Source organism: Choristoneura fumiferana, chromosome Z (genome assembly GCF_025370935.1).
Source record: "Choristoneura fumiferana chromosome Z, NRCan_CFum_1, whole genome shotgun sequence".
In the NCBI taxonomy this organism is placed as follows: Eukaryota; Metazoa; Arthropoda; class Insecta; order Lepidoptera; family Tortricidae; genus Choristoneura; species Choristoneura fumiferana.
The window spans coordinates 20,618,215-20,637,452 of NC_133472.1; the positions used below are offsets into that span (position 1 = coordinate 20,618,215).

At 37.3% G+C, this 19,238-nt stretch overlaps 1 protein-coding gene across 4 annotated transcripts in view; it reads left to right on the forward strand.

Moving 5' to 3' along the window:
* Positions 1-542: 542 nt before the first annotated feature.
* LOC141431208 (FERM, ARHGEF and pleckstrin domain-containing protein 1-like) overlaps positions 543-19,238 on the forward strand; it is a 78,268-nt gene continuing 59,572 nt past the window's right edge. Inside the window, exons 1-9 of one of the 4 annotated variants that reach the window (XM_074092305.1) lie at positions 543-672; positions 2,148-2,370; positions 12,209-12,332; positions 12,600-12,664; positions 13,657-13,835; positions 14,240-14,400; positions 14,485-14,559; positions 17,558-17,682; positions 18,345-18,514. In XM_074092305.1, the coding sequence (XP_073948406.1) occupies positions 2,172-2,370; positions 12,209-12,332; positions 12,600-12,664; positions 13,657-13,835; positions 14,240-14,400; positions 14,485-14,559; positions 17,558-17,682; positions 18,345-18,514 (1,098 nt within the window). In that variant the 5' untranslated portion in view covers positions 543-672; positions 2,148-2,171. The remainder of the gene's footprint in view (positions 673-2,147; positions 2,371-12,208; positions 12,333-12,599; positions 12,665-13,656; positions 13,836-14,239; positions 14,401-14,484; positions 14,560-17,557; positions 17,683-18,344; positions 18,515-19,238) is intronic. The other 3 variants (XM_074092279.1, XM_074092288.1, XM_074092297.1) reach the window with 3 other exon arrangements.

Consider the following 19,238-nt stretch of genomic DNA (forward strand, 5'->3'; position numbering starts at 1 on the left):
CGTGGGAATTTCGTAAAATCCTGAAAAGTGTTTTTAGCTGTTAGAACCTATTACCTACTTGCATGCCAAATTTGAAGTTTCTAATAATTATAGTTACGGAAATAGGGCAATTTTAAATTGAAAATATAAATCCCATTTATTCCCTATCCCGTAGGAATTTCGAAAAATCCTTTCTTAGCGGATGCCTACGTCATAACATCTACCTGCATGCCAAATTTCAGCCCGATCCATCCAGTGGTTTGGGCTGTGCGTTGATAGATCACTATGTCAGTCACATGAAAGTATTCCGAGAGCATAGACAATTTTCTCTCCATAAAGTTGCCATGCAATGTGTGACTTGGATTCGTGGCGTTTTCGCCGCACACCTTCGAGTTTATATATTTAGATTAGATTTCCATACTAAGCTATTCCAATATTTTTAGTATTATAATAAACAGATTTTGTTAAAAAATATCCTAAAACCCAACATTGGCGTGAATTGGGTCGAGTCACAGAATATATAATAGTACTGACGTACAGAACGGCCACGCTCCGCCCCGCACCGGTTCGAGTTACCCCACCCCCAAGCGCAGATTGCAGGAAAACCGCAGGAAAGCAGTCCGGTGCGCGACGCGATGTATGTCGGCCGCACGGCACTAAGTTCGGGAGCAATAGTTTTGCGAAATCGTAACGGTACCCTACCTACTTCCTTTTTCTAAATAAATAGTGATTTCTGAAATTAACGCGATTAATACATGAAATAACTACCTACCGAATGATTATTTTAAGTTTGTAGACGTATATCTATTGTAATTGAAAATAATAATGCTTAAAATACGCAGACAGACACATTTTAAGTAGGTTTAAATAAATCGAGGATATTCTGGCAGAACCAGATAAGTGCACAATATTTATTTTTTAAGCAGAAAACATTGAGTAGGTATGCCTATGTATGTAACTTTAAAAAAAAATGCACTTATTTTGTTTTGCCAGAATTGAAATAGGTAAGATTAACGATTACATTGATTTGCACATATCTAAGCCATACCTACATATGAGTACCTTTAAATGTCATTGGTAGCACTTATAGTATTATACGGTTTTGCAATAGTCAGCCCTGTGCAGCTTACGCACACATTGACGCGTGTACAGACGTCGTCGTGCTTATGTAGATTCAAGAACGCGTATTTTGTACGGCGTGTCCGCCCTGTGGTCGAGTCCAGGACAGGCAGTTGGTAGTTTGCGCAGCCGCAGCGCGCCGCCAGCACTAGTGCTGCCCAACCCTTCTGCTTTCAAAATAAGCGCCTTACTGCATATACCCTCCTAACGCCCAGAGTCCTTTATAAAGGACTTATGTAATTTGAACTTCAAACTCTATCACAGCATGAGCGCAGCATGAGCCAGAGATCGGACAATTGTGCGTCATTATCATTACTCGCAATAATGTGGACATGACTCCAAGATATTCATCTATTAATAAGGAATATTACTGCAATGTTCTGCCATTGGAATGCAGCTCTAGCATAAACCGTAAACAGTTTTTTTGAATGTCGTATATGTTTTTAAGTTGTCCGTAGGACGCGTTAATATTATATATTTTTTTTTTGGAAATATAGCACTATTGTTACTATCGATGTAAATATCATGTTACTTAGTTGTCATGGTCCGTGATGGCGATAAATTATAAAGAGAATTGCCGTTGTCATGGCGGTTCGTTCACGATTTGTGCTACTTTGGTGTCGCCCCTGCGTAGAGTTTTGCGTAATATTCCGTATTGATTTCTTATTTGTAATTTGATTTGTATACTTCGCAAGACAGTAATAAATAAATGAAACACAGACTTCTTATTGTATAGATTTATTAAGGTAAATGTGAAAAGGAATAAACTTACCAAAAAAATTAGAGAAATTACTTGTTATTTATATTACTACATAATAAGAAGTCTGTCTTTAATTAATTTATTACTGTCTTGCTTGAAGTATACAAATTAAATTACAGGTAAGAAATCAATTAATTAATGTTTGGAGTCATGTGTCATGTCCATATTATTGCGAGTAATGACGCACATTTGTCCGATCTCTGTAAATGATATAAAGTTAGATGTTCATATTTCTAAAATTGGACTTGGGCGTTAGGAGGATACATAAAATATATATTTTTTTTCTTAGTATTGGCTGGATGTCGAAAAGCCGATGTGCCGCCAAGTCGGTTTGTCAATGCTAGAGCCGACACTGCGGTTTTGCGTGAAGTTTTACACACCAGATCCAGCTCGGCTGGAGGAAGAATTTACTAGATATCTGTTCTGCCTGCAAGTGAAGCGCGATTTGGCTCAAGGATGTATTCAATGCAATGAAAATACAGCCGCTTTATTAGCGAGCTATATTGTTCAAGGTAAGGCGTATTGAGCTACCTGGCCCCTATTCAAAGAAGTTACAACTGCTACAGTTCTACATAAATTGTCAATTTTTTTGTAACTTTTATTAAATAGGGACCTGATAAGTAGATATATTTTAATGCTGGTTTGTACTTGATGTAGGCTAATTCGTTGTAGGTACAAAACGGTTTTTAAAATGGTGACTAATGAAATCTGCATGATAAAATAGAAATATGAAATTGTTTTTTTCAACAGACTTTAAAAACGGGCAGTATTTATACGCACATCAAAAAAAGTTCTTTTTTTATCTAAAAAAAATCAGAATTCACATCAAAATTACTGATTGTACAGCAAAATACTCCACTCAAAATAATACGTAATAAACTGCAAATTATATTCGTGGCGTACCGCTATTTATCTTAAGGGGCTATCCGAGGTTTTCATCGATTTTTGACAAGTTTTGAATCGTATCTCCTACTTTTGCACTACAGATAGAATTATAAGTCAAACGGCTATCGGTTCTCCAATCTTTGATCTCCATTTTTGTCTCCCGGATTTTGAAAAAAAAAAATGAATACTTAGTTTTGTATGATTTATTTAAACATTGTCTGAAAAAAAAAACACTTAATTTCGTATCTCTATTGACGTGAAAGATCTAACATATACGAAATCTACATATTTGGGTTCGTCTTTGACGTCTCTAAAAACTGGTCGAGGGTTTTCATTTCAAACTAATTAACACAAAAGTTATGGCCAGAAAACCAGTTTTTTTGGCCTAAAATTGTTCAACTTTGATGCCAAATATCTCGAAAACAATGAATTTTGAAGTAAATATGGGATACTAAAGCTACTGCCAAAGCTTAAAGCCGTTGTTGTTAATATAATAAGCTACAAAAATCATAAGAAAACTAAGGAATTAAGATCGAAGGTCATTGGGGCATGGGATCTCCTTAAAGTAAAGCATTTTTATTATTGCAATGCTAATAATGACTAACGCACATCATACCTTCATATACCGAGGCAGATATTTGTATGAATAATACGAATGATTGTTCTCGGGTCTTGGATGTTTAATATGTATTTAAGTATGTATTTATCTATATAAGTATGTTTATCCGTTGCCTAGTATCCATAGTAGAAGCTTTGCTTAGTTTGGGACCAGGTCAATTGGTGTCAAGTGTCCCATGATATTTATTATTATTATTATTATTTTTTAACTTTTTTAAAAATATATCTTCAATTTTCGCACATAAAATATATAATTTATTTTCAACATGTATATACTTTTTACATAACCAACACTAGTAGGGGCCAATTTTTTTTAAATTAATAAGGTTCTGGCGCTTCGCCGGCCGCAGCCGCGGCGCGCTCGCTTTGCTCGCTCGGCTCGCGCGTTGTGGTTGCAATAAGAAAGTGATTAAACGAGCTTCACACGTGAAGTTCTATCATTATTATATGACTCGCTTCATTCGAAGATATAATTAATTACCAGGAAGTCCCTTAATCCTACAGGCAACATTGCACGAATTTAAAGTTATGTTTTGACTAGCAATATTTAAAACGATTTCCGATTCCGCCCTTCCTGGGCCGGAATACCGCCTTGTTGTCTCATTATTCAGAGATTAGACCAAAAATTTCTATTGGGCAGATTTAGGTGTGGGTGGGTAATTATATCTTCGAATGGAGCGAGTCATATAATAATAAATCTAAATCTAAATATCACGGGACAATTCACACCAATTAACCTAGTCCCAAAGTAAGCTTAGCAAAGCTTGTGTTATGGGTACTAAGCAACGGATAAATATAATTATATAGTTAAATACATACTTAGTAGTTATTTATGTGGCTGGTGCAATGAGTGGTGTAATAAGAGGCATTAAAGTACGAGTGTGGTTTTATGAAACGAGCCGGAGGCGAATTTCATAATAAGATCACACGAGTGTTTTAATGCCTAATTATGTATAGCCGCATACATAACTTTATCTACATGCATATCATAAGTTTTCTATAATATGTTCAGATATGGCCTGTATTTTGACTTTGACTTTGACTTTGAATAATAATTACTATCTACATGCATGTCATTAGTTTTCTACAATATGTACAGATATGCATTGTTAAAAAAAGTATAACCGATACTTTAATGTAAACATTAAGATGCACTGTACTTTAATGTGAACATTAAGATGCACCCGCAGATACCAGGTTTCTTAATAAAGGCCATTTGATAGTCGTTTCTGAACATATTATATGGAAGTTATGATATGCATGTAGATAAATACATATTAAACACAAGACCCGAGAACAAACATTCGTATTTTTCATACAAATATCTGCCCCGACACGGGAATCGAACCCGGGACCTCAAGCTTCGTAGTCAGGTTCTCTAACCACTCGGCCATCTGGTCGTCATAATGATAGGACTTCACATGTGAAGCTCGTTTAATCACTTATTAATATTTCCTCGCTTCATTCTTCGATATAATTAATTACCAGGTAGACTTTCAGTACTCTGAAAGTTTTGCCAATTAAACAATGACTTATTTGGAAGTTTGCTTTATTGACGATTAACTTTATTAATGCTATAACTATCTTTAATAATTGAGACTTAATCTTCACTAAATGATTTAATGAGTGCAAACACACGGATCTTGCAAATTGGCCTTCATCAATAAATTATTGTCAATAATTATAGGTCGGTCATAGAAACGAGCAAAGGTATTAGACGAGCTCGTCCAACCGGCTGTTTTTCGGATGGTCTCTAGGCTGACGCCGGCAGCGCGCGCCGCCGAGGTGGCGGCTGCCAGTACTTGTCTGATCCATCTGCTTATGGACTGGGTGGTGATAGCTCTGTGAGGCTTTTTATGTGTCAGCAAAACTATCAGCTCTTTTATTTTCGGTTAAAAATATATAGTCTTTCAGAGCTGTAGCAAGACAAATGGCCATATTTTCTACAAAACGTGGTAAATAGAGTACGGGTTGTTCTCGATTAGCTGTTGATGTTTTTATGATGTCCGTTATAGTTATCCTGACGCCGCTCTACAATATCGTAACGTTTTCTTTCTTAATCAAAGAGTGTTTGTATTCTGTGCCCTGTGCAATTGTGCATAAGGCCAGTAACATTACTAATTACTTTGATAGTTTTTCTAAAGGTAATGGCGTATTTGGGAAAAATGCGAAATGTGATTTAATACTAGCTGAGGGTCTCAGGTATGAGAATACTTAGGTTTGCTGGGCCTTAGCTTATATGCCCCTTTAAGGAGGCGCTTGAAGCGTTCGTATATTGCAGACCTTTCGTAAACTGTTCCGTTAAAAAAGACAGTACTGATGAATTTGATGGTTGAAAAGGATTTTAACCATTTGCGTCACAGAATTGCCACCAGAGTTTGAAGAAGACGTTGTATTGTTTTACCGTACTGTCAGACAGCGAGGACAATATTAATTCTAAAGCTTCTGGTGGTGTGTTTTTCCAAAGGAACGCTTGACGTAAAGCCTCGCGGTACCCAGCTTAAGGCTCCGGTGTAAGGGATGGCCCTGAAATAAGACCGTAAAAGAGACCTATTAGGGTTCAGATAGAGAATATCCGGCACCATTTTTTTTTCTAAAAGTGGAAACCAAGGTTGAGAAGGCCAATATGGGAAAACTAAGATTCCGTCTGCTTCCTCACCGCATATTTTCCTTAAATACTTCAAAATTAGTGAAAAAAGTGGGAACGCATAAAAAAACAATGATTTCCAATAAATAGTAAACGCGTCCACCTTCACCGCGTCGGGATCCGGTTTCCACGACACGAACTTTTTGCATTTGGCATTGGTGCGGGATGCGAATAGGTAAATCTCGGGTTGGCCTAAGTATTGTGTTATGGAATGGAAAGCACTGTCCGACAATTCCCATTCCGTGTCAGCATTTACAATTCTCGATTCAACGTCTGCCCTGTTATGCTTTGTATTAACGTATGAGGCATACAACCAAATATTCATTTTCTCGCACCATTGCCAAATTTCATTAGATAAGTCGTTCAAATGTGGGAACTGGATGCCTCCCATTCGATTCATATAGCTTATTGCGATAGTGTTGTCGACGCGCAATAGTATTGAACAGTTGGTTTCTTCCCGAACTAGCGTCTTTAATCCTAAGAACACCGCTAGTAAATCTAATTGATTGATATGATAATTTTGTTCCGTGAGTGTCCACGTGCCTAATCATAACAAACTGCCCCCCATCCGGTCCTGGATAGTAAATTTTTTGTTTCGAACCTGAATTCAAGAAATTTGCATATCTGTTTAGGCTGTGGTCAACTCTTTTCTAAGTTTACTACGAATTTAATAGTTTCAAAGTCTCGAGAACATTCCTAAGACAATCGGCAAAGTTATATATTTAAACCCCCGAGACCGGAGATGTGAAACAAATTCTTTCATGATCTTACTTAATACTCGGGGTTCTACCGATAAACCGTATGGCATCGCGGTTAACTCATAGATTAAGACCTTATTTGAATCCCCAGGACAGAACTGAAAACGTAAGAATTTCTTGTGTGCGACGCGTATGGGTACGAGAAGGTATGCTTCCTTTAAATCAATCGTAGCCAAATAACCGTCTAAAGGTATGAGTTTTACCGCGGTTCGAAAGTCTTCCAACTTAAAATGAAACGTTTACTGCCATTCGGTTTAGGTGCCAAAAATATAGGTGATACATATTGGTAACAGGTCACATTCCACTACGGCGCCTAGCTCTATTAAGGTTTCGATAGCTTGTAACATTTTCTGTTTTTCGCCTCGAGAAAAGAAATTTTGTGGTACAAGAGAATTTGATACCTACTTTGTTACAAAAAGGAAAGGAATAACCATTTTTGATAAAATCAAGTACTACTACGTTATTTGTTATATTAAGCCAACAATCGTAGTGGTTAGATATTTTTCCTGCATGTACCTGTCCTAATGAGGAGCTGGTGCACGGGGCTTGCCTGGGGCGGCAGTCCTGGGCTGCGGCGGCGCCGGCGGGCACCGGCTGCCGTGGGTCGGCTTGCTGGCACCCCCTCGCCCCCCCCCTGTTCGTCGAGTAGCGTGGAGGAGGAGGTGCTGTCCAGTTTCCCTAGTAGGCACGACTGCCCGACGGCTGAGCGGGAGTCCCCCGACTTCTGAGTCCTGATGACCTTCTTAATCTGAAGGCCTTTTTTTTCAATCGCCTTCGAGGCCTTAATCTTGCTTGATAGGTGTAAACCGAACAGTTTCGTCTCTCTTGGCGTCCTGGATGACTTGCAAGAATGTTTTATCTAAATTAGGTGTTAGAAGCTTGATTCGATTTTGTGTGCCAGCGTAATGTAAATCGGTCAAAATACGGCAAGCATTACTCAAGTGTTTTATGGCGTGTATTTTGTTGTCCCCTTTCAACAGCAAATCGATACTTCTGTTGATGACCTTGACGCCCGAGCCGAGTTGCTGCTGGGCTACCACGAGATTCTTGTCCCGGCTTCGGGTCATATACGGGACGGCTGCCAAGATTTCTACGTTCAACTTCGGCGCTTGGAGCAACCGAAAGTTGTCCGGAACTAATAAATCTTTGACCAGGTTGTCTTTGGCGTCCTTATACATAGACAAACTTTTTTCCAAAAAAGGGAGCCGTAACTTGTCGTGAATTTTTTCCCCAAAATCGGGGGTATCCGAAGTTGAATCACCCAAAGCCGACAATATTTCGGGGTCCAATTCGACCTCTTCGGTATGTATCTCTGCGGGTACGAGGGCGGGCGTCTCGTCGGACGGGGCCGTGGCCGCCTCCGAGGGTTCGTCGACCTGTGCCGTTTCCGTCACGGCATTAGTATCCGTACTCGTTTCCGCGTTGACGGAAGCTTCTGGTTCCAAGGGACCTTGATGATCATCTTGGACCATCGATTCTGGCTTATGGCTCGGACCTCCAGTATCTTCGTTATCTAATATTTATTATTATCGCGTATTTTAAATCGTGAAGAAAGAAAATAAAATAAAATGAGGGTAGGTATGTTTTACCTAACCAAAAATGCTTTTAGCACGTATGATGTCACAGATTAACGAATGTCTATTTTAGATATTCGTACGTTCTGTACAAAAAGCTACCGTTGACGACTCACGGTCAACCCCGATGCAAAAGCAAGTTTGCCGTTACTGATTTAAAAAGGTGTAACCAAGGTCATGACTAGCGCCTCACGGGCGATCCTCGTGCCTTTTTGTTACGGTTCAGATATTAATCCGGGTATGTAAAACGGCTAAAAGATGTGCTTACCTCTTTCATTTTCTTCATACGTTGAATCCATGATTGACGACACGGTTCGTCGGCGGTAAGCGTTTTCTTCCAATTTTCGTATATTACTTTTGTAACGGTCGATCAAATCGCGATTACTGCACTTTAGCATTGCGTACCGGCGGTAGGCGCGTGCGTTCGTTGCCTCGAACGAAAAAGGAACGAGACAACAAGGCGGTATTCCGGCTCAGGAAGGGCGGAACCGGAATTCGTTTTAAATATTGCTAGCCAAAACATAACTTTAAATTCTTGCGATGTTGCCTGTAGGATTAAGGGACTACCTGGTAATTAATTATATCGAAGAATGAAGCGAGGAAATACATTTGTACCTATGCTCCTTCTCGCTCCGCTCGTTGTCGTACCTAATTTTCCGGTGCCAAATTGACAGTAAAAGTTATTTTGGATTCGATTTGTAGCATTCGAACATGGCAGATGTAGACAATATCTAATTGTGGCGTTATCTGGGAAAGTACCTTGTTGTCGGTTCTAGTTTCCGAGATAATCGCGTTTAAAGTAAAATGTCGAAAAAAAAACATTTTTTCTTTTTTTACTCTATATTAATAAGCAGGGTCTAAATTTTAATTTGACAGAGACACAAGTTTTTAAATCGATGTTTTATGAGTTTAAAAATCCCTTAAAGTTTAGTAAGAAAGGTACCTTATTGTCGGTGCCGCTCTTGAATGCTTTCTGTGCGCTCGGTATCTGTTTGGAAGACGTGTCAGACGTCGGTACTTTGTCGGCGCGTCATCATCATCATCATCATCATCTCAGCTTATATACGTCCCACTGCTGGGCACAGGCCTCCTCTCAGAATGAGAGAGCTTGGGCAGTAGTTCCCATGCGGGCCCAGTGCGGTGCTTGTCAGCGCGTAAAAAACGTCAATCAGAATCATCATAAAATGCGTTTAATTAGAGTAAGGTAAATTATCAATAACTGGCCACAATTAGGCGGTAGCCAGATAGGGCCTTATCACACTAGCGATTTGCGGGCGAGTTAAAAGCCAGTTCGCTTCAAGCGCGTAACGATATCGCCGCGAGCGCGCAAAGATGTCGCTGCGAGCGCGCAGCGAGTTTGCTGCGTTAGTGCCGAAGACGCCCTATTATTATTATACGAAAGTCTACAATATGGCGTTTTTGGCGCTAAAGCAGCGAACTCGCTACGCGCTCGCAGCAGCGACATCATTGCGTGCTCGCGTCGATTTCGTTGCGCACTTGCGGCGAAATCGTTATACGCTCGCAGCGAATTCACTGCACGCTCGCCTCGCTTTCAACGCTCCCGCAAATCGCTAGTGTGATAAGGCCCTTATTGACGATTTACGCCAATTTGTGTCTTTAGAGGTTGATTTATAATAATAATAGTAACGATTAATATTTACAATTACAAATCAATAGTAGATTGTACAACAAGAGCATAAAACGAGCCATTTTACCCGAGGCGTTCATATAGCCACCAGAGCCGGTACGGCGAGGGTAGATAGACACGTCGAGGGGAAAATGGGTTTAATGTTCGAGTTTTACACTCTGCTTTTCACTTCGATGCTAGGAAATTAAACAGCAACAGTGGAAACAATGATTCACTTTCAATGTACCTTTTATTTTTTATGCATTATTATAATAATTCTGTTTTTTTATTTTACTGATTTATTATGATTGATTTGAATGATTTTTAGTTTTATATAAATGAAAAATTATCTAAAAAATATACAGAAACTTTTTTGTTTGTGGCTGTTGACACACCTGATTACCTTGGTCTTAAGTTGGTCTCAGACAAATATTTTATTTTATGCACTAGAGCATAAAAAGTCATTTTTATGTCGCCTAGATACAGCATAAACACGAACTTTACGAGCATGAGAAGTGAAAAAGCATTTTTTTAGATCTTATTCTTAACTATGTCACTAAACATTTTACGTCCGACAATAAGGTACCTTTTCGAATACGTTAATCATTTAGTGTTTGCTGAGACAAAATTATAGGTTTTTGGTAAGAGTTTTAATACTACAGTGTTCTTAAATTAAGACTATTAAAATTAATCGTAAGTTATTAGTAGTTTTCAAATGATATCACTTCATAATCACTAAATATTTAACCACCGACGATAAGGTACCTTTTCGAAAATATATAGTGATTGTACCAACTTTTTCCTAACTGTACCTTGGATTTTGAGACTGAAAAAACTAGTTTTTTAAGGTTTGTTGAGTTAATTTGGTCTCATTGGGCTATGTTATTATGATGCGTACTAAATATAAAAGTTTGTTGATTTTGACTGTTTAATTACATTTGTAAACCACAAAGTTATTTTTGTTAAAGTATTTTTTTATATAATAAACAACGTTAATTCAAAACGGAGTAGTTCTTATTTAGTGTCCAATTACGCATAATATTTTTTCCTTCGATAAAATCCAATGGAAATATACTATAAATAGAAAATTAAGTAAAAAATCCATCAACCCTTTTTTTTTGCTTTATGCACTTTGGCAAGGTAAACTATAGGAAAACAGTTGTCCAATTACAAAATTGTTTTTGAAACCTGAAAGCCCGTACAATCTACTCCTCAAATAGCATGTTATCTATGTAACTTCCAACAACAACATACTTTTATTGGGTGTATAAGTTTCAATTTAATTTTCTCATAATCACCTTTTCTGGCTTCTGAGGTTCAACATTTAAAAAAAAAAACTATTAAACCTACGTGCATGTTTCTTACATGGTTCGATAGCTAAATTTACGTAGATTATGGGGATATCAATAACTCAATACCGACAACAAGGTACCTTTTCCCAGATAACGCCACAATTTTGCTATTTCTGTTTCTTTGGCTACCTATAGTTGAAGTATAATTTGATAGTGTTTTATGCGGCGATTAACCTTAACAGTGAACAGTGATCACAAAATTCTATATTGCTCTCGTGTCTGGCATTTTTTAATGCGCAAGTTGTCTCCACGTGGTTTCTGGAATTTTACTATAAAGTTGCAAAAACTACAATCACCGTACAACATCCCTCTCAAAGAGAGTTTACCTTGACACTGGCGAAATTGTCCTATTAATTAGGTCAGAAAAGCCATATCTTAAAAGAGAAGAAGTTATTTTGCTATGAGAATGAGTATCATCTACGCACGCTCTAGTTAATTTGCTGTATGTACAAAGGCATATAAATTATGACGAGAATAAATTGATAGGCAATTATTTATTTGATGTGCAATCAATAATTTCCCTTTAAAAACAGGAAGTTGTCAATTCGGTTGATGTGATAAGGAAAATAATTTTCTGTTGATCAGTTTGAAGTTGGTGCCTCAGCACGAGTGATTTAAGCCCAATAGATACTCAGTAGGTGGTAAGGTAGTGGATTAGGTCCACTCCTGCTGGCTTGTGCTGAGGCATCAACTTCAAACAGATCACTAAAAGTTATTTTCGTTGTGTTTTGGAGTCGGTTAAATTATTATTTTATTAGTTTTTTTTCTCAAACATGTTCTAAATATAATATTCTCTTAGTTATTTCAACCTTCTATGGACTTTTTTTTTGTTTAATGCAAATCTAAAAGCAGAAGTTTGCAAAATCTAATATTATTTTAATTTACACAGCGGAATGTGGCGACTTCGTTCCCGAAGATTACCCTGACCATACTTATCTCAGTGGCTACAAATTCTTTCCCGGACAAGACTCTGAATCCGAAAGGCGTATTATGGAGAACCACAAAAAGCATTCGTAAGTACCCATATTTAAGTAGTTGTTTTACTGAAAATAAAATTCACGAAAGATTAAATTAGGTCGAAGTCTTTTCGGAGGGACCCCTAATAGATTTCGAGTATATTTTTTTAGAACCCTCTTTTTTTATAAGTCTGATAAATGATGAACGAAAGTATGGTCAAAAGTCAAAAAAGTCGTGTATCGATCTTTTTGTAGTTGACTGCACATTCAGAGTGTTTATGAAGGCGCTCATATTTCATGTTAACAATTATTTCTCCTTTTCAGTGGACAAAGTCCTGCAGAGGCTGATATGAATTTACTAGAAACTGCGCGAAGATGTGAATTGTACGGTAAGTCATTATAAAAGTTATCAATTACTGTCCGTCTGTCCGTTACCTCTTCACTCTTATACCACTGAACAGGTTTAGATGAAATTAGGAATGCAGATAGTTTGAAATTCTAAGAGGGTCAGAGGATAGTTTAATCCTGAAAAAATGCATCCCATCAAAACATAAATGTGAAATGAGAGCCAAGTTAAATATTATGATATATGCCTTGATTGTTGACTTTAACGACAAAAGAAGTGAGATCTAAATGGGAGCCAAGTTAAATATTATGATATATGCCTTGATTGTTGACTTTAACGACAAAAGAAGTGAGATCTAAATGGGAGCCAAGTTAAATATTATGATATATGCCTTGATTGTTGACTTTAACGACAAAAGAAGTGAGATCTAAATGGGAGCCAAGTTAAATATTATGATATATGCCTTGATTGTTGACTTTAACGACAAAAGAAGTGAGATCTAAATGAGAGCCAAGTTCAATGGTCAGTCCTGAAATTTATTTATAACAGCATAAAATATTTCTTAACAACTTAAAATATAATTTCGTCTAATAACATAGGATACTATATTGAAGCCTGAAGTTTGACTTGGCTAGTTCGCATATACGAATTATTAATTTATTACGAACCTACTAAAACAGTCATGGAAGAGCAATATGTTGGATGGCGTGTCTAGATACTTCCCGCAGTATAGCGATAATGCAGTAGGAGTCGCTGGCAAAAGCTAATATGAAACAAAAAGGTTAATTGTGAAAATCTCATGTATATGTATATAATAATATTTTAAGATAAATAGTTTGTGAAATTATTAAGAAATAGGCTTTTCAAAAATTTCTACGGCATACGATCTGTCACACTTAACTTCCTTCGAGATTTAATTCAGAAGATTTAATTCACAGAATATTACTGGGAACGGGAACATTCCCGCAGTCGATTACTACTCTGGCCAAGAATGAATAATTTATCTTCGATAAGAACGTTTGTCTTTGATTACAGGTGTAAAGATGCACCCAGCCAAAGATCATGAAGCGGTTCCATTAAATTTGGCTGTTGCGCACATGGGCATCCTCGTGTTCCAAAACTTTACAAAAATAAACACTTTCAGTTGGGCTAAAATCAGAAAAATATCGTTTAAAAGAAAAAAGTTCTTGATAAAACTGCACCCTGAGGGTTATGTAAGTGTTTTCTTTGCTTTGCATTTTATACTTTAAACTATACATATGTAAGTTAATTTAATTGAACGCGCGAAGCGAGTTTTTTTTGTCTGCTTGGGCTGACAGATGTTGAGGTGTATACATAGATATTATGTATCTAAATGTCATATGTGTTTGTTAGACGATAACTTTAGTACTTATCGTTGATCTAATCTTTATGAAAATTGGTGACCGAGTAGTTAATTTTTGTTTTTATTTTTGATCATCACACAGAAATCAGCCAAAGCAAATCTCAAAGGGGTAGGGGGCGAGTTGATTTTTATTTTGAGGCCGTACTGCTATTTAATATGTACCGTCTACTCATTCTCATATATTAATAATGACTAATCGGTTTTCGGAAGAATAACAAAAAAAAAATCTCTCAGGGCTATCACCGAGATATCGTGGAGTTTTTCTTTGAGGGTCGCAACGAATGCAAGAACTTCTGGAAGAAATGCGTGGAGAATCATGGATTCTTCCGCTGTTCGAGCGTGCCACGCATTCCTCGGCATAAAACTCGTGTCATGTCAAGAGGCTCCTCGTTTAGGTAAATTCTCATCAGATATTATGCAGACCACACACATTCATATAAAACTTGCTTATAAGTATTTAAAGCTATATTATTATACAGGTATAGCGGGAAAACACAGAAACAAATCGTGGAATTCGTCAGAGACAACTATGTGAAAAGGCAGACATTCCAAAGGTATAGTTTTTAAATTATGTTTTAAAATATAAGCTTAGCCAATAAATGATTTACGTGAGTTGTATAGTCAATAGCATGTTAATCTAAAATATATTTAAAAGCTTTAGCAGGAAATAGCTGGCCTGTGCCGATTACGATAGGCAGACTCAAATTATTTTTGATGTGTCTGTGGTTTAAGTCTAGGCCCGCCCTCTAAGTAGAAAATTAAGTTGTTGCGAGAGCTTAGGGTTCCAATTCAATGTCGCCTCACCAGAAGTAATTTTTGAAGTTTCATAGGTATTTATTTCGAGTTCAAATAAAATAGCAAACGGTAATGGTATCTTGCCATTTCGTTGATTATGTCTGTATTAATGTTGCAATGTTGTCATTGTCACGTAATATGTATAATATATTAGCGTTTTCCCGCAACTTCGCATCAACATAAATTCTGATAGACATAGACTTATAAAACATAAAAACCGACAAAGTACGCGTCGACCCAGAGGCACTATGAAAAATATATGAAACTTTTTTATTCCATATTTCGCGGAAGTTTCGAAAAAATCCTTCTTGGTGTATCTCTATGACATACTTATTATTGTACTCGTTTTTTACTTTTAATTTCATCCAAGACCGAAAATTCACCAAACAGCCAGCCAATTGTCCAATAGTGGTAGCTTCTAGTCTAAGAGGTGGCAGGATTTTTTAAAACGATCATATAAACAGTTAGATTCATTTTTATGGGTTGTAGAGTGGTCTGCTGATGTGAATAATTTTTGGTCTGCCTGCTCTCAGTGGTTGCAACTTTGAGATATAGCGCATAAAAGTCTGCCTGCTCTCAGTGGTTGTATTTCGGAGCTATTACGCGCGCAAGTCGCTTTATTGTTGTGAAAAAAAAAACTATAAAGGAAATGGTCAGTTTTGGAACAAATTCCAAGTATGACATCACCGCCGCTGAAACGAGTTGGTCTGCCGGCTCTAAGTGGTTGTATTTCAGAGCTATAGTGCTCGCAAGATGCTCAATTGTAAAGAAAATTCAAGGTAATGTTAATCATTAAAATAAAGCTCACATACCGTTAGTACTTACTAGAAAGCTGTAATTTGGTATAAATATACATATCTATCACGCCGACAGTGGTAAAAAAAACATTTTTTTAGGGTACCTCCCATAGACATGAAGTGAGGGTGTTTTTTTTTCAACTAACCCTATAGTGTGGGGTATTGTTGAATATGTCTTTTAAAACCAATGACGGGTTGCCAAGACGATTTTTCGATTTAGCGATTTCTTTGCGAAATATTCAACATGAAGGTGCAAAGTTTCATCAAAATCGAGCGTCCCCCCCTCCCCCTCTAAAATCTAAACCGGTGGGTGGAAAAATTTGAAAAAATTCAGGATGGTAGTAAGTATATCAAACTTTCAAGGAAAACTATAACGGCTAAGTTTGCTTGAGAATTATTAGTAGTTTAAGAGTAAATAGCAGCCTAAGGTATAAAATACCTAAACTTGGAAGATTCCGTATAAAATACGAAATCCTTAGAAAAATACTACTTTTTTTTTCGTAATGGCTACGAAACCCTATTTTGGGCGTGTCCCACACGCTCTTGGCCGGTTTTATTATTTCTAACAGTTGTCGACTTTAAATTTATTTTTATTTATTAATCACATTTTACAAAAATAACAACTTAAAATTATTTTCGCCAAACTGCTAAGCAGTCTGTTGGCGAAAACCCTAACCGCTCGCATCAGTTTCATTGCTCTGTCCCAGAGGGGGGCCGCTAGGTTTAGACACGCCTAACTTTGGTAGCCTCAAAATTTATGTCGCTCCTGATTTCTATTGTTTTTATAATAATTTGTTATTAATTTACTTATATCAGCTGAACGTACTCGTAGTAGTCGCTTAGTCAATTATGTAATTGAAGGCTTAGAGCTGAGAGGTATTCAAAGGATATTTTATGTTTGCTTCTAGACTTCTAAAATGTAGTGGTGTAATGAATCTATATAGCGACATAAATGGAAAGAATGGGTAACAATACATTAACGTTAAGTTGTGTTTATCCTTTCGGTGAGTGGGAAGCATGGGCTGGGTGACACTAGCTTTTGGTTTTGTCTTGTGGGAGTTTTTCTAAAGTTACAGGTCTAGATCTGATCGAAAGTAAAGCATGATATAAAGTAAAAAGTCCCTAAAAACGACTAATTAGCCGCGTGTAATGACATTCGGTTAGAACAAGGCTTCAATAGTATTTATGTATTTCAATGGTGATTAGAACTTTCGAGCATGCGCTGTATCCATTGAGACTTTGGCTTTTTTTCAAAAACCTACCGACGGATGTATCCGTTGCTATACGGCACTGCGACAATCGGTCAGAGGATGGTGTGGTCGTTTAATTTAGGGATTTTTTAACGGGCCTGCGCTCAACTTATTGAAACGCGACAGTAACGCAACTACAGAATGGTCTTATTTTCCAGCTAAACCAGTCCTAAAGACCGACTGATGTACTGTGTTTGTTCTAATTAATCTTGTCTCTAAATACAGCGCCGCGCTCGTAAAATCTAACGCGACGCTTTTTTACATTTGGTCTAAAATTCACATTGATTAAAAATGAGTACAATATTTTTGAGGAACAATATTCCGAAATTTTTTATAGATTTGCACGTAATTACTTCATATATGTGGAAATCAAATTGTAGCTATTTATTCATGCACAAATCTACAATTTTAAATTATTTACAATCTTATAATATAAATCTAAATGTAGGTAGATGATAGTATTTTACATATTTCATACTATAAGGCCGTAAAATTTAATAGGTTTTGTCTGTATGGGTTAATTGTAACATTATTGAGAAAAAAGGCACTGTTAGTTTTTTAACCATCGTGCCTATTGTCATCCAAATTCGTTAAGGAAACAAAGCATACCGCAAATACGGCAGTTCCATGATTGAAGCGCAGTCCCGTAGCCGAGTTGGCAGCGCGAATAATCCAAAAGCTGGTGTCACCATCCTCTGCCCGACTGTCAGCAGGTCGGGCTCGTTCCGAGCGTCACGCTCGCTTCGCTCGTCGCGCGGCAACGTGTCCGCTCAGGGGACGCTCAACGCGAGCGTGTCCGCTCACCCGCTGCTACCGCTGCCGCCTGGTTCCGACGGTACGTACCACTATCATACCAACGCCGAGTAATAATACTTTTTAACATTATTATTTACTGACGTCTGCTAGACTGTTGCCTTGCGTACATTTCTGACTGTCGTACTCTGCAATGTCATTTATAGTCGTATAGTTGTAGTGATTCTCTACAAAAATAGAAAACGTATTTATTTTAGAAGCAAAGCAATTGATGATTAATAGTGCGGCAGGAAGACACATAATATTAGGTATGCATATGTATGTACGATTATTCTACTGCTTCAGTATAAATTTAATAATTACTTTGATTCATACTTTTCCATCCGTATGTCTGTCAAAAGAAAAATTAGGCAACCAAGTTTGAATTTTTTTTTATCCATTAGAACTTTGCGAAGTAGTTGAGAGGTATGCGAGAACAAAATCTTACTAAAAACAATGTTGCGCTTCACGAGACTAAACAAAATGAACCTAAATCCTATTGCTAGACTTTTTGCTTGCACACCGCTTAAATGAATGGACAGCCTAATCCTGATGTGCTTATACCTAATTTACCCTGGAAGTACTGAAACTAACTTTACGCATTTTTAACATTTGTCAAAAAAATATAAAAAAAACCCTTTCACCAAAAATACGTGTACATACACACATTATTGAATTTTAAGCAACGATTAATATTTCGTGCAGCGATTTCCCTGGAGTGGGACAAGCAACCTCACTACCTGGAGGCTTCTCTGATGATGAAGGGCTACACAGCGGAGGAAGCGGCGCAGGCGGCGCGGCGCACTCGACGTCCCTCGGAGGGCGCGGCTCGCCCACTGCTCACAGCTACCGCCTATGCCGCCACGAGGGACAAGGTACTTGCCTCATACTCTTATTTCCAAATTTTGCGTTATTGGTGAAGTCGGCACTAGAGCAAAGAGCGACCCCATGTTCCTTGAAGTTAACCTGGTTAACTGTGAAGTTTGTTTTCCTTGGATGTAACTTGTTATATTTTATTTTCCTTGCAGATAAGCAGATAACTGTTCTTATAACAGTTATCTCTGAGGAAAGTTTATTCCTCGTAGATAACTAGCTGTCTCTGAGAAATAGATTTTCCGCACAGATATCTGTTAAAAAGACATATTAAACATATTTTCCTTGAATATAGTTTCAACTGCTCTTTTAGGAAAAGTATGTTTAATATGTTTTTTTAAACAGTTATCTGCGAGGAAAATCTATTCCTCAGAGATAGTTAGTTATTTTCGAGGAATAAATTTTCCGCGCATTATACTTTTTTTTACTGAACTGTTCAGATAATTTTCATTTTAAATATTCTCAGAGATAGAAGTTTGAGATTAAATATCAGGGCTCACCTTGAGTTTGGCGATGTGAAGATATTAAATCAAATAAATTGTTAAGAATTAATGACGATAGACTTTACTACTAGTAGCTGCTTGATGTGCTCAAAGAAAGTGAAGCTTTCAGCCGAGCTTTCCTTTTTAAAGTGTATTTTTTAACAAGCTATAAATACTCAGGAAATTAACTATTTTTATTCAGAACCCCTTTCAGAGTATTTATTTTGAATAATAAAATCTTTGC